A 15,000-nucleotide genomic window follows, 5' to 3' on the forward strand; every position below is an offset into this window, starting at 1 on the left:
CTATTAATTTACCTATTATCTCTCACACTTCAGCCCCCCTCCCCCCCTTATCAGTGTTGCTAGCAAGACAAAAATATGTTGGAAACTTAAACGAACTCCGCAACGAACAAGAATCTTGAGGCCTAGAAGCCATAATTTTGTATTACCTAAAATTAAGACTGAGCGTTTTAAAAAGGTGTTTTTAAATAGATGCCTGTATCGTTAGAACTTTTATATATTATTTATATATATGTTTTTTAGATACTTAGTGTACATCATAAATATAGATAATTTAACTTTTTAGAATGATGTAATTGTAATTAAGAACGTTTGAATTCTTAACTGAATAAAGTGCTGAATTCTCAAACAGTCAACATAAAAATGGGGAGAGGGGAGGGGAAGTGGGAAAGGTTTAAATTCTAGATACGGTGGGTACTGGAAGCCAGAAAAGGTGTTTTTTCATGAAAGTGTCTCAACAATTTTGCAACTTGTTGTAGCGACCGCAAAAATTACCTGCAAAGTTGAAACCTGACAAGCGCGTCAAGCCTCTAGTGGAGTAAGCGGGCTCAACACGCACGTCATGTTTCCATGCCACAGGGCGATTTTCGTGGTCGGTCGCTTGTTTGTTTCCAAAACGGTTTTTATCCATGACATAACAGGGTTCTTGCTAAGTTTTTGCACAGGAGGTAAAAAACCAAAAATAGCAGGTAACCTTGTTACCTGCCCCTGCACGGGCTAGCGGGCTCAAGTCTTAACTTGACGTTCGTATCGATCGCTGTCGTGTTCCAGCTGCTCCTAAATTAATTTAATACTCAGCAAAAAGAAAGTAGCTTACGCTTTTCTGACGCTATTGTTGAAAACCAAATTCCGAAAGACCTCTCTGTTGTTTTCCACGTGTGGATGCCATGTTGTAAACGTTTAATTCCCCTGGCCGCGGGAGGAATGGAAAGGAAACATGGCGGACATCGTTTCGAGGGATAAGTTGGCGAAAAACAAGCTGGATTGCTTTTACAAATGGTATAACTTCGAAGCGATAACATGTGCCAGATATCTTCACAGGATTGGTTGGAAGGGGAAAGCAATATTTTCCCATAAACACAATGTGATTTCACCTTTAAACAGACGAACATTCGTTGGATAATTTCGGCAAATATTTCAGTGAAACAGCCGGTAACATTTACTCGAACAGCCGGTAAAAATAACCGGTTACCGGCTCTTAACAAGAACCCTGCATAATTCATGAAAATTAGGAAACCGGAACAACACAATAAAGGACGGATCATTTCTTATTCACAATGTGTCAATGTCTACAAAGGGGTAGCTAATGAGGTCTTACAACACCAAAACTATTTTTCTCAACAAGACTTAGTCTTTTCACGGTAGTTTTTTCCCGCGTAAGATGGGTTTTTACGAGCGCGCACAAGGGTTTAGGGCTGACAGGTTGGCCGGGGAAATGAGAACATGTATTTTGGCGGTTTGTGCTCGTGCACTCGCGTGTCTGGAGCACTAAGTAAATAAAGAGTTGAGAACAGACTCCAAAAATCATGTTTTACGGCGGCAACGGTTTTCTGTTAGGAAAGTACGTTTGAGCAGCGGTGTTCTGTGCCAACTTTCTCCGTCTATGGGTCAACCCGGTGTTCAAGGCCGTTAAAAAATACGTAACGCTAAATAAAGCGCTAGATTTTAAGATTACAATGTTACTGTAATAATCTGAAAACAGAAATGGAAAGTAGATTTCAGGTGTATTTAGCTGGTAAAAAGAAAGCTTCAAAATATCTTTCTGTTTTCAATTAACAACAAAATAAAAAACCCCCCACTTGAAATCAGCGAGAAAAACAGCAATGAACGTGATTGAGATGTTTGTGTAAATATTTTCTTTCTCTCGCAATCTGGCCCAAGAACCTTAAAAAATTAGGTGCACATTAGTTGGACAATACCCTGGGATACATTCATCCACAGACAATGCGAACTTTTAGAGTAATAGTGGTAGAACTAGCGTTACGCTACTAGTTTTTGCACTAAATTTTTACCATCACGGCAAAAATAAATTTTTCGTTTCCCTTAGCATTCAAATGGTTTGGTTCGTTTGGTTTGCTTCATTTGAATCGTTTCGATGGTTTGTAAAACACTTGGTTTCCTTCATTTTAACCCTCTTCTAAAATATTTCTTTTGTACATAACTCAAAATACACATTAAAATTCCACTTTTGAAAATTGCAAAGCCGTGAAAAGCACGCAAACAAAACAATTACCTCGTTCTGCTTCACTGAACAAAGTTTGGTTGCCTAGCAAGTTACAAATTTTACTCAGTACGTGACTAATTCTCTCACACAATGCACAAACTTTGAAAGGCTCGAAACCTTTGAAACCTTCAAAATGCTTTAAACATTTTCATTTCATCCTTTCAAACAATAGCTGCCACGAACCAAACGAACGATAGAAAGTCTGAAACATTACAAACGATAGAAACAACGTTAAAAGTGTGATGTTTCAGATCAAAATGTAACGCGCCCGACAAAAGTATTCCGATTCCATCAACTTTGTCTTGGTGCTGTGTGCTAACAAAGCAAAGTAAATGCAACGCAAGTATCAAAATAAACAGCAGATATAATAGACAAGAGTTTGTTTTCGGTATCATTCCAGATAAATACTTTTTAACAAAGAAATAACAGCTAAAAGTCAGGTATTGTCGATAACAAACGTTTGACAACCAATACTGTGCACAAGGCTTTATTTCAATGCCTTCAAACCAAACTCAGAGCAGACTGTATTACCGTTAGCACTGCTCATTAAAATGCAGCTCCTCCTCAAAGGAGACAGGGTCAAAACAACAAGTTCAAAGGTACATTTTTGGAGAATGCTTAAAATTAACCTTTATCCCATGTTTGAGGAATATCATCTAGTTTCTAGCAATGTAATGTACCTTTCCAGATGAGTCACGAATTCTTTTGTTAAATTCCTTGCCATCCAAAACCAGGAACTCGCTTCCAGCTTCTAGAATTCCACATTTCAGAGCAATAGACCTGGCAGTGTTAACATTATCACCAGTTACCATTCGGACAAAAATTCCTGCTCGTTGGCACTTCAGGATGGCATCTGGTACCTGAGAGAATTAATGCATGGGATGTTATGTAATTAGAACAAAACATCCAAATTGACCTGGACAAAAGCTATGACAGTTTTTTTAATTTCTACTCAAAATGTTCACCTTATCAATGTGGGAGTAAAACAAAGCCGTAATCAACTTCAGGAGCTGTTTTACTTACCTCAGGTCTTACTGGATCTTCAATACCAACAACTCCGATACAAGTCAAATGGGACAAGATTTCACGTTCATTTTCCCAATCTGGCTCATTTTCTTCACTATCGTCACCTGCTGATTATAAACAAAAGCAACTTATTACTACGAGAATTTACCCATTGTAACATCTGCATGTACATGTATAACATACGTACTACACAATGTCATCTCAAAGGAAATTATCAAAACATGTATAGCAGCATACCCAGAATAAAAGCGAACACTGTAGCCATTGCACAAAAATTATTATCATGATTCTGCATCTACAAAGTGCATATTCAGAGCAATACACTCTGGAGCTGTTCAGAACTTAAATTAGCATACAAACAAAGAAACCACTGCGGACAAAGATTTTCACTCTGTTCATAAGGGCTGAAGCAAAGGACACCGCTTTCGGCAAAAAAAAGACATCTACTTTCTCAAAATTTTCAGGTCTTGACCTTCCAAGTAATAAGCAAAGATATTCTCTGGATGCTTTACCAGTTCAAAACACAGAAAAAGACAAACACTTATTTCCAATACCATACATATGGTTTTAATTAGCCAATTTCCTCTTAAAATTTTACGTTGTTCTTAACAGCTTCATAAATGTGACAGTCACTTTCCCATTGAAAAGGCCCAGTTTTAAACCTCATATTCAAAAGAACACCTTTTATTATAAAATTGTTGAATTTCTGATATTAACCTCAGCAAGATTGTCTTGAAAGAAACAATATATAGAAAATTCATTCAGTTTTGAGCTGAAACTCTTTTTAACTGCAGTTATTTATGGGCCATATCCATAAATAACTGTTTTAATTAAGTACAGTCGAACCTCGATTATCTGGACCTCGATTATCCAGACTTTTTCTCTGGTCCCAATTTTGTCATGAATATTAATTTATTAATCATGATCAAGATCCGTAGCCATATTCTTTTTAAAACTATAGCGTTGAAATGTGAAGTAAAGGTGCAAGTTTGTTTCGCTTTCAAAAAGCAAAATAAAGCAGCGCTCGTACACGTTGTAACTAATACAGAACTTTCGATGAGTTCTGATTGGCTTAGAGTTACTTTGTTGCTAAGTGAAATTTCACAATCTATTGGCTCATTCGGCAAACAAGCTACAATATGTCATGAATGTTTATTCACGATCATCATATACATCATCATAAGCGTAAGCGATCCGTTCTTTTGATAAAAGAAAATAAACAGGCTATAATTGAGTAGAGAAAGAAGAAAAAGGAACCAACTTGTCAGCTAAATACCGTTAGTAAACGGCAGATATCTGATATCCGCCAGAGCAAGGAAAAGATCATGACGTTTGCCGACACGTGTACAGGTATTCACAATGGACAGTGAACATGTAGACCATGTTGTTTTCCAAACGATTTGCAAATGTTTTGTTTCACGATTAAATGTCGCTTCCTTAATGTAATCAGTTTTTGTTAATTCATTAATATTCATATTCTCGATTATCCGGACTATTTCATCTAGTACCAAAGAGTGCGGATAATCGAGGTTTGACTGTACTGCAATCATGATATGCCATGACAAAAAGACGTAATGATTACTTAGAGAAGGCCTTGTCTCTTGAAAAATGGAATCCAAATGCTTATGTAAATGAAGCAACTATGCTAAGGAATGCCCTGCAGAATACTCATGTAAATCAAAGTCAAACAGTTTTACTGATTGCTTGGCTCATAGCTGATAAAACATGTAAACATTACTAAACATAATATTTAGTTGGTTTAACACATGTACAAACTGTAAGTTTGAAATCAGCATTTAAGGAGAGATTGACATTCCAATAAATGAAATCAACAGCAGTTTTTTTCGTTTTCCTGACTATCTGGGAGCCTGGAACAGGCTATAAATGCATAACCTGAGGTAGCTCCTATACTTGTGTTTACGAGCAAGTGATCTCCTAGTAATACAATGAAATGTGGATAACATTGGCACATTGTTAACCAAATATGTTCCAGCAAGTTTCCTCCATTTTCTGCTTTTATAAAATAGACGAGTCAGCCTTTTCTCTGTAATTCTGCACGTTCTCAGTCACGTCTATGTCGATGCACACGCAAATCACAACTGACTAAAGTAAACACACTTTTTGCATATCAAATCATGCATTTCTCCTTTGGAATCAAGTCTTTATTTGAGAATCAAATAACTGTGCAGCCTTTCAAACTACATTGCAATTATTCTTTTCTAAAGAGCTGATAACAGTCTCCACTGATGATAAACAAGGGGTCAATCCAGTTGCAAATTTTTAAATTTAGAAGTTTGGAAATTGTAAATATATTCGGCTTCATGTTTCAACATTTGTATCAGCGATTGAACAAAAATTAATGTTTGGGACGACAAACAAACTGGTTTGCCTAGAGAACTATCGTTTGCAAGAAACAGTACAGGACTTTGTGGTCAAGTGGTTTAGCCCTCCTTACTTCTTCAACCAATGATTACTCCTACATTTATGTCTTCTAAAGCGAAGAATGGTCAGGATTCTGTTAAAAATGAATATTCCGATATGGCGTCTATGATAGGCAATCCGGTGTTGCTCTCTGCACATTGTACTTGTCGGTCACCCACCCAGATACTAACCCTGCCCGACAGGGCTTAAAGGGCCACCAACAACCACAAGTCTTTGCGGGCGTGCAAGCTATCGGCGCCATTTTCTGTAATACAGAAACTAGTATTTCTTGAAAAGTCAAATTCCATCGCCTCACATCGTCGTGTTTTGGATGCCCAGTAGCTTAAAACTTTGTAAATATTTTCCTTAATGTTTAAATATTGTATTTTTGGCGTTATTTGGGTGTTGTGTTCGTGTTAAAAGCGAAATGAAAACTGTGAAGAAAGGTCATCTGCCGAGGAAGGAAAAGCGCCATGTTATTTGGCTCACTACTTCAACCTTAAGATTATGGAACGAAAGGAGGAAGGCGTTTGGATTAAAAAACAAATCGAACAGCGAATTCTCAGGAGTTCTTCTTCACGGGATGTTTCTGAAGCGAACCGGCCGATTCGATTGCCCGGATAATAACAACAACAAAGGCGCGCAAAGGACACTGGTTGTCGGTGGCCCTTTAACTTCAGTGAGAAGCATGTTTTACTCTACGAACAAACAAGTGTTTTATCATATATGTGACTCCGTGGCCGAGCGGTAAGGTGCGCTGCTTTCGTGCACTCTGTATAACTGAGGGCTCAGGTTCTAGGAGTGCAAATTTACCACATAGAATAGTAATAATTCCCCCGAATTCCCATACGTGGGGTTTAATTCAATATCCATGGGGTATGCACATTAATTTTGTGACTATGATGAAAAAAAAAACAAGCCTACAAGCGACTGGTTTCTTTCCTTGGTGCCCTTATGGGCCTGAGTAATAAATAAAGAAATGAAAAAAACTACTTTGTTTTCTTGCTGTGAATTTTCATTCAATCTGAAAATAAGGGGCACAGTTGTAGCATAATTTCGCTGCAATGTTACAAGTACTATGGGTTCATTTTGTTTGTTAAATCGCTGGCAATACAATACAGCCTGACAACTTAACAACTAAAATTTGCAACATTGCAACTTATTTTAATGTCTTGTCGCCACACCGCCAATGGAATTTTTCTTTTACTTTGAAGCCCTGTATTTTTAAAGGTGGTCAGTTTGTGACCTGTTTTGAAAAGGAAATTGAATCTCAACCTTTTGACTTAAATGGTCCTTAGCCATTTCTGTCAGCCACCAAGACTACAAGAACTTACTGATGAAAGCATTCATTTTAATATTCCTGTTAATGTTGTCATAAAATTTCATGTACACAGTGACCATAATATTCAGTCATACTGGATGATTATTTTAACTAAGTGATGATCTTTAAACTTGAAATCAGTCAAAGTAAAGACTTCTCGCTTACAGGGCTGCTGCTAAACAAAAAAGATGATTTTTTGTCTCCCATCTTATTTCATAACTCAGCATTGATAAAAGCAAAAAATAAAATTTAAAGTACAATTTGACTTTTGAACAATAATAATTACTGTAATGAATAATTATTATTATATGAAAGGCCATATGCATAACCACTCTAAGTAGTAGTGACTCCACATGCAAACATTGGAGAAGTTTTGAGCAAAAGGAAAACATCTGAAAAAGACACAAGTTTTGAGTGGTTTAAATGCTACTATGATGAAATTTGCATCTTTCATATCTAAGCTATTTTTGGACATAAATGTAGTCGCTACAAGAAGAATGCTCTTTACCATTTTGAAATACATACTTTTGTTCCAGAGATATTCAAGTTTTTAAAATATGCAAATTAGCCAAGTGATGATGTCATAAAACTCAACCAAATTTTGATCATTTATTATAAAGAAAGATATCTCAGCCAATTCGTATCAGAAATACTTGATTCTATGCAGTAAGATTCTAACAGATGTGCTCCACAATATGAGCTTACCAGTTTTGTTACCATGGCAACATACTGGTTCCAGACCTCCCTGATATTAAAGGCTTTGAGGCCACCTTTGGCGTTCTATTTTGATATTTGCAAATGGTGCCTCCTCTGAATGATTCTGGAAGCATATAAAGATGTTAGGTCGAGTTCCAAAAATATTGAAATCAGGTTGGAGGGGTCTACAAAAGAGTGATTTGCCATGGGAACAAATTCTTCATAGTCGTAGGTGTGTTGCCACCAAAAACTATTGGCCCCCTAAAAATTCAAGGGATAAAAATTTGATCGTAGCAGCACTTTACTAAGCATACAACATTTTAATGGTACACACCTTGATCAGGGGGTACTCCATTAGCTGGGAAATCTCTGTATGCCAAAGTGATTGTTCTCAAACCATCAGAAGCCATTGGTTCAATAACTTGTTTTATCATTTTCTCTGCATCAGCAGATGCAAAGGGCCTGATTTCATCATCTTTACCAATTATTGACGTGCAACGACTCAAAATAATCTCAGATGCTCCCTTGGAGTAAATGCGAAATCCACCATCTGGAAGGCGCACAGCTGTGGTCATAGACTTTCTCGCAGAGTTAAAGGTGTACACTTTAACAAAACTGGACTCTGGGTTCTCATCTCTGTAATGTTGGTAAGTTTCGCCAATTTCAAGGACAAAACCCAACAAAGCACCCTCTGTTTTGTTGCCTACTTGAATTGGGAGGCCATCTCCTGACTGTGAAGGCTAAAACATAACAGAAAATACAACATTTGGGACACATATATCAAAGAGAAAACAGAAGAAAAAAATTCCAGAGCAACAAGAACCCTGTTGTTAATTGGTTTACCCCAAATATACCTGCATCGACAAGAATATGCAATCACTGATTAATATACTAACAGAAGATTCAATAACATCTATGAAGTCTATAATGGCACCCTGAATGAATGAAAGAATGAATTTGTAGTTGACCACTCTTCTCCTAGGGGCCTTTCAGGGTCAATGAACAATACTTTGTGGGGGAATTTTATGGCATGAAATGGCACCCAAGCAGTTTACAATCTTAACTGAATAACGAGTAGTTTGCACAGGACCCCCAGAACAAATGAGCGACACCACCACACTGGGGACTACGTCCCCTACTCTTCTCAATGTCCCATGCAAGTGATATCAGATGCGGCCTCCTGTTTATCGTCCCTATCCAAATTGACTAGAAAGTCTAACCATATGCAAATATCACTGCAAAGGCAACAATTTCTCATCACTTAATTGAAGACTCTGGGTGTTGGCCAGCGACCTCCTGCATGGTAGTCTGATGCTCAACCAAGGAGATATTAAAAAATTAAGAAAATTCTTAATATCATGCTTTGATACAATGTCCTATTTAACCAAATAATGCAAAAGAAGAGAACTAAAGGGCAATCTGAAGAATTTGAATCATCACCCATGATTTTGTGAAATGAACAGTCAATCTCAAGGAAAGAAACTTATTTTACTAATAAACATACAAGACCATCTGAAATTCAATAAAGGCAAACATGAGTTTATAAGACAAACACTATTTTCTATAAGCAAAAAACACTTGTAGAGAAAAAAAGGCCTATCAGAGAACTGATCACAGAAGAAAATTCCATTGTCATATGAAAGCATGTAACCAGCTAAAAATGTTTAATCTAACCTGCGATCACTTGCACTTTTCTTTAGAGAGGGCGCAAATAGTTACGCCTGATACAATTTCTTAACGAGCTGTCTGCCCGTAGTCCAGAATCTGGACTTTACTCTGATTGGGCGAAAAACAATAGAGCTCTTAGAGCCTCACTCAAAAACACTCAAATACAAATCATACTTAAGTAAAATCGGTTAACATCTGATCATATTATGGCCGCCGAGAAGACTTGAACAGGAATGATGTTTAGGCTCTGTTTACAGCTGCTGTTCCTTCGACTTCACATTTTTTTCAAAAATCTTTAAAGCTAGAGCAGAGAGAATGCATCCGAAGAATGGTTTGTCTAAAAGACGACATTATAGTTGCACTTCCCACGGGGTTTGGCAATATTGTTATTTACAGTCCCAGTCATTCTAGAAAAAAAATGTATCATTCCACTTCCACCGACTCGAAAATGTTTGTAGTTGTGGTAAGTCCTTTGGAACATATTCCAAAGAAACAAGTTGTGAATCCAAAAAGAGCTGCATAGAACTTAGTGCTGCTACAACCGGGGAATGAGCCAAGCTTGACAGAAAAAATTGGACATTTGCCTATGAGATATTAGCATCTGTTGTTGGCATCTTAATTATTAGAGTTTAAAAAAAGTTTGTTGTACTGTTGATTGCACCTGATAATATGAAGATTCGGCTTTTTCTGTGATTTTATCAAGAAATTCTTTGTTCCGTGATGGTTTAAGCAGATCGCTAAAACACCACACCAAAAAACTCTGACTTCACAAACATTCCAGCTAGAGTTCTATTTTGTTTTCGCCATCTTTCCTTGAATTGCAACATGCAGGTAATTTACGGTAAAATCTGATTGCCTCACATTTATAGCATGACACAAGATAACATCATTCTTAACAGGTGGGCGGCAGATGACTCATTAAGAAATTGTATCAGGCGTACCTTTTCACGCCCTCTCTAAGGAAAAGTATGCCTGGTTGCTTGTTACGTTTAACCCAACAGAGAGATTGAGAACAAGTGTGCAGCTTTTTGATGTAAATAGTTATTGTAACTCATGCATGTAAATTAGGAGTTGTTGTGAAATTTTGGTATGAACATGAATCTCCATAGATAAATTTATATGGAATTTAAGTGAGAACAAAAAGTGGGGGTACAGAACAGGTGATGACTAGCTGTAGTCACTCTGCTTTATGGTCATCCAAGGAGTTCATCAATGGACAGCTTTATACACTTGTTTTCCACACCATTCAGTCAATAAAATTGCCTTGTTAACTAAGTACGGGATTTGCTTTACAACACAAGGACCAAAGCAACCAACAAGGGGAGCCAGGGGAGCAGGGCTGGCGCAGTGGTGAGAGCACTCACTTTCCACCAATGTGGCCCAGGATCAATTCCCGGATGCTACGCCATATGTGGGTTGAGTTTGTTGGTTCTCTACTCTGCTCTGAGAGGTTTTTCCCCGGGTACATTTGCAGGCATAGCCCAGTTAACTAGTGTGTGACTTTCCGAGCAAGGGGTCCCCAGTTCGATCCTCGGTGACTTCAACGTCTATTTCCACTTTTCTGTGACCCGTGTATCTATAGCTTTAAATATCCGTGAAACGGAGCAATGACAGAGGAAGGGGGGTACAAGGCGCAATGTCGGCTTCCATTGATACCAGTTTCATAACTGAAGGAAATACTGACGTTAAATAAATTGACTTTAATTTACTTTACTTTAGGCCTTGTGCACGTGTTGGTTGTCAGTTATCTCTTTGTTACAAAGTATTTATCTGGAATAATACCAATAACAAAAGCTTTTCTATGATATCTGTTGTTTATTTTGATACTTGCCTTTCCTTTATTTTGCTTTGTTAGTGCCCAGCACCACGACAAAGTTGGTGGAATCGTAATTTTTTTCATTGGGAGCATTACATTTTTATATCATTTCTATCGTTTGTATCTCTCTATGATTCGTTTGGTTCACGGCATGCCATCATTTGAAAGGATGAATTAGTCACATACTGAGTAAAACTGTCACGTGCTAGGCAACCAAACTTTGATCAGTGAAGCAGAACAAGAATTGTTTTGTTTGCGCACTTTTCACAGCTTTGCAATTTTCAAAAGTGGAATTTGAACATGTCTTTTGGATTATGTACAAAATAAGTATCTTAGAGTGACGACTATAATGAAGGAAACCAAGTGTTTTACAACCCATCGAAACAATTCAAATGAAACGAACCAAACCATAGATCAAACCATTTGAAGGCTAATTGAAATGATAAATTTATTTTTGGCATAACGGTAAAATATCTAGGGCAAAAACTAGTAGTGTAATGCTAGTTCTGCCCCTACAACTCTAAAAGTACTCATTGTCTGTGGATGAATGTTTCCCAGTGTATTGTCCAACTAATGTGCACCTAAATTTTTAAGGTTCTTGGGCCACATTGCGAGAGAAAGAAAATATTTACAAACATCTCAATTGCATTCACTGCTTTTTTTCTCGCTGATTTGAACTGCAGGTTTTTTATTTTGTTCTTAATCAGAAACAGAAAGATATTTTGAAGCTTGCACATGAAATTTATTTTTCATTTCTGTTTTCAGATTATTACAGTTACATTGTAATCTTAAAATCAAGCGCTTAACTTAGCGTTACATATTTTCTAATGGCCTTGAAAACCAACATTGTGTGCATGGCCACAAGCAAACTCAAATTTCCACTACACTTGGGATCCACATTTGCAGTTCTCCAGTTGTCCCAGACAACTAAAAACTCATCCAGACAAGTATAAGAACTCTAAAGGTCATCTGTTGGACAAATGAAGTTTTAATAAAATTAATATCTTTTCATAATGTCATCAATGCTATAATCTTTCAACAGAAACCTCCAGAAAATAAGGAATAAACATGCAGCTTTCCTCAGCACTGAAACCTCAAGTTTGGGTGCCATCGGCAACATCTTTCACCACGCAGTACTTATTTTCCATGAAACGATTGCAGGCTCAATTTTCTTGTATCTCACTGCTGGCATGGTTTAGCAAAGAGCAAATGGCAACTCATGGCCTCAGCTAATAATGTGGCATTCAATGAGTTACAAGGTGTTTCACAAACTCCGGCAAAAAGGAAAACAAGTGGAGCAGAACCTGCTGCTTACAAACAGCAAAAACACAAACATAAAAACATAAAAGGAAGACACTAAACAGGAGGGTTGAAACTTTGCGTCTTCGAATCGTGACTTTGTAAGCTACACTCAAGTACGTTTTGCCATGGCAGATATAGACCAGTGTAAATCGGGATCACATAATACTGGGAGTCAAAATTCTTAATTTCTGACAAGTGTAAAATAAAACACGAATGCTCAGGTTACAAGTAAATTTATCGAACATTTTCTACATACTTTTCAACCCAAAATTTGTCTGGACAAGTATATCATAAGAAATACTTGCCTGGCCTATGGGAGCCTTTAAATTTCACAAGCAACTCCAAAAAACTAGACTAACTTTAATAAGGGGTTGTGTGGGATGAGGTCATCTTCTGTACTTACAAGATATTGATGTTTTGTTAACGAGGAAAAGCCCCCATGGGGAGTGATCAATTAAATAAATAATTACTTATTTTGGATGGTATTCCTTTATCAAATGCAGACTTTTTGAGAGATATCCTTGTCCCCAATAATCCCAAACAGACATTTTGCTTTTCAAATGAAAATAGGTTATAATGTTTATGCAAAAGATGGGTCACCAATGATCTATTTTAACATTACAATAAAATTCCACCTGAAGATTCAATTTTCCATCACAGAAAAAACAATTTTCATTTACAATGTACCTTATTTACCCGTGTATAAGTCAACCTTTTATGGCCTCAAAAGAAGCTCCAAAAATCGCCCTCGACTTATACAGGGGTCAAAGATTTTGACCCAAGTTCCAGCTAAGTAATTTATTCAAAATTAACATAATAATGTTGTCTTGGGCATGACGAACGTAGTGGACTAAAGCCGGCAAAAGACTTCAAAATGAATGTTAGCAATTTCAGTTGAAATATGCACAAATACGAAATAAACACTGGAAATTTTCGTTTTCCAAAGGCGGAAAGCTCTAAAAGGCATTTCTGTCTCTTCAAATAAAACACCTTTGTTCAACGGCTTAGTAACCTGGCGCAATACCTCATGTTTGCGTGCAAGCATTGTCACTTGTGTTGCATGAAAATGCTGGTTGGTAATGATTGTTTTTTATTCTTTATACAAACCTGGCTGATTTCAATGCTCTTGCAAACTTCTTATTGTTTGGTTTATGAGTTTTGTTTTGTTTGTCATGTGAGAAATTATAAGTCAAACACCAATTAAACCTTGCACATTTTCACATTGTTCATTTCAAAGATTGACTCCTGCTTCTGTGATGTTGTGCTTATCCTCTAAAGCCCTTTATCCTTGAAAGACGAAACAGGTTAGTTTGAGGTTTACATGTTCGAATTTCCGAGAACTTTTTCGAAACTCAAGGACAAAATGCCTGCATATACAACAACTGCTGAACCATAAAACTATTAAGCGCTTGAGGCCCTGATTTTTTTGTATATCCACATTTCCAGAAATCGAAGAATACAAGATTAGTCTCCCACAAACATTTAACAAAGAAAATTAAGAAATTGCTTTTTTTGCCATCAAAAATGGTGGGTCAACTTATACACGGGAAAATACGGTATATGTTGTGGTTCAACTCTTTCTTAGTTTAATTTTTTTCAAACCACTTCAATTTTGATTATCATGCATGATTCTGAAACAAAGGAAAATCAAAACTAAACTGGTTTAAACAATTTTGAACCAGTACACAAATTGAATCACATCACATAATCATGAGGGGAAAACAGCTGTCCCTGTGAATGAAATGCTAAAACTGAACTGATGTCTTTGATGAAAAAATTCATAATGAGCTTACAAAATTAAAGAATGAGCTTCTTATTAAGTAAAGCATTGTGTTCAACTTGGATAATTATAATTAACTTGACCTTGAGTGTTCAAAATGCTCTTATGCCTAAAATTACCTTTCTTTGCAAATTTTTTTCCCAGGTACAGTGAAAACTAACAAAACAATTCTTGAATTTAATTAGAAGAAAACTACTCTTATTTTTAATACACCTTATAGGTACAGTAATTTGATTTCAATTAAAATTGACTTGACATCTGTTACTGTTTCATTACTTTCTTCAAATAAGATACAAACTAAGGAATAAAGACCTTGGCCAAATTGATCATAATTTCTCAAGAATAGCAATAACATGAGGAATCAATAGTGATTATTGTGGAAATTCAAATAGGACTGATAACTAACAAAAAAATTTGACCACGTACTCCAGAGGTTCATATTTTAACATGACAGACACCCCAAATTTAAAACATCTGCTCAACAAAAAAGCAAGCCAAATACACAAAAGCCAGAAAAACTAACCCAAAAACAAACAACTGCCTGTGCAAATATGTAAAATTCCCAGTGCAGTGAAAACATGGATGCAAAATGAGTCTCTCATTCCTTTCACAAAAAGAACAGATCATGCACAAAGGGAAATGATATTATGTATTAATTAACTTATTATATTTTAACAAAGATGAATTTGAAGACGAACAACACAAGGTTTGAAAGACTGAATATGGATACCTGAATAATAATATACAAC

At 36.6% G+C, this 15,000-nt stretch overlaps 1 protein-coding gene across 5 annotated transcripts in view; it reads right to left on the minus strand.

The window, feature by feature from the left end:
- The window catches only part of LOC138016851 (plasma membrane calcium-transporting ATPase 3-like), a 35,248-nt gene that overhangs the window by 17,663 nt on the left and 2,585 nt on the right, over positions 1-15,000 (minus strand). For 3 of the 5 annotated variants that reach the window (XM_068864029.1, XM_068864026.1, XM_068864027.1), the window contains 3 exons: positions 8,020-8,425; positions 3,245-3,354; positions 2,902-3,081 (listed from right to left, as the gene is read on the minus strand). In XM_068864029.1, the coding sequence (XP_068720130.1) occupies positions 2,902-3,081; positions 3,245-3,354; positions 8,020-8,425 (696 nt within the window). The remainder of the gene's footprint in view (positions 1-2,901; positions 3,082-3,244; positions 3,355-8,019; positions 8,426-15,000) is intronic. The other 2 variants (XM_068864030.1, XM_068864028.1) reach the window with 1 other exon arrangement.

The sequence above is a fragment of the Montipora capricornis genome, chromosome 9, assembly GCF_036669925.1.
Source record: "Montipora capricornis isolate CH-2021 chromosome 9, ASM3666992v2, whole genome shotgun sequence".
Classification (NCBI taxonomy): Eukaryota; Metazoa; Cnidaria; class Anthozoa; order Scleractinia; family Acroporidae; genus Montipora; species Montipora capricornis.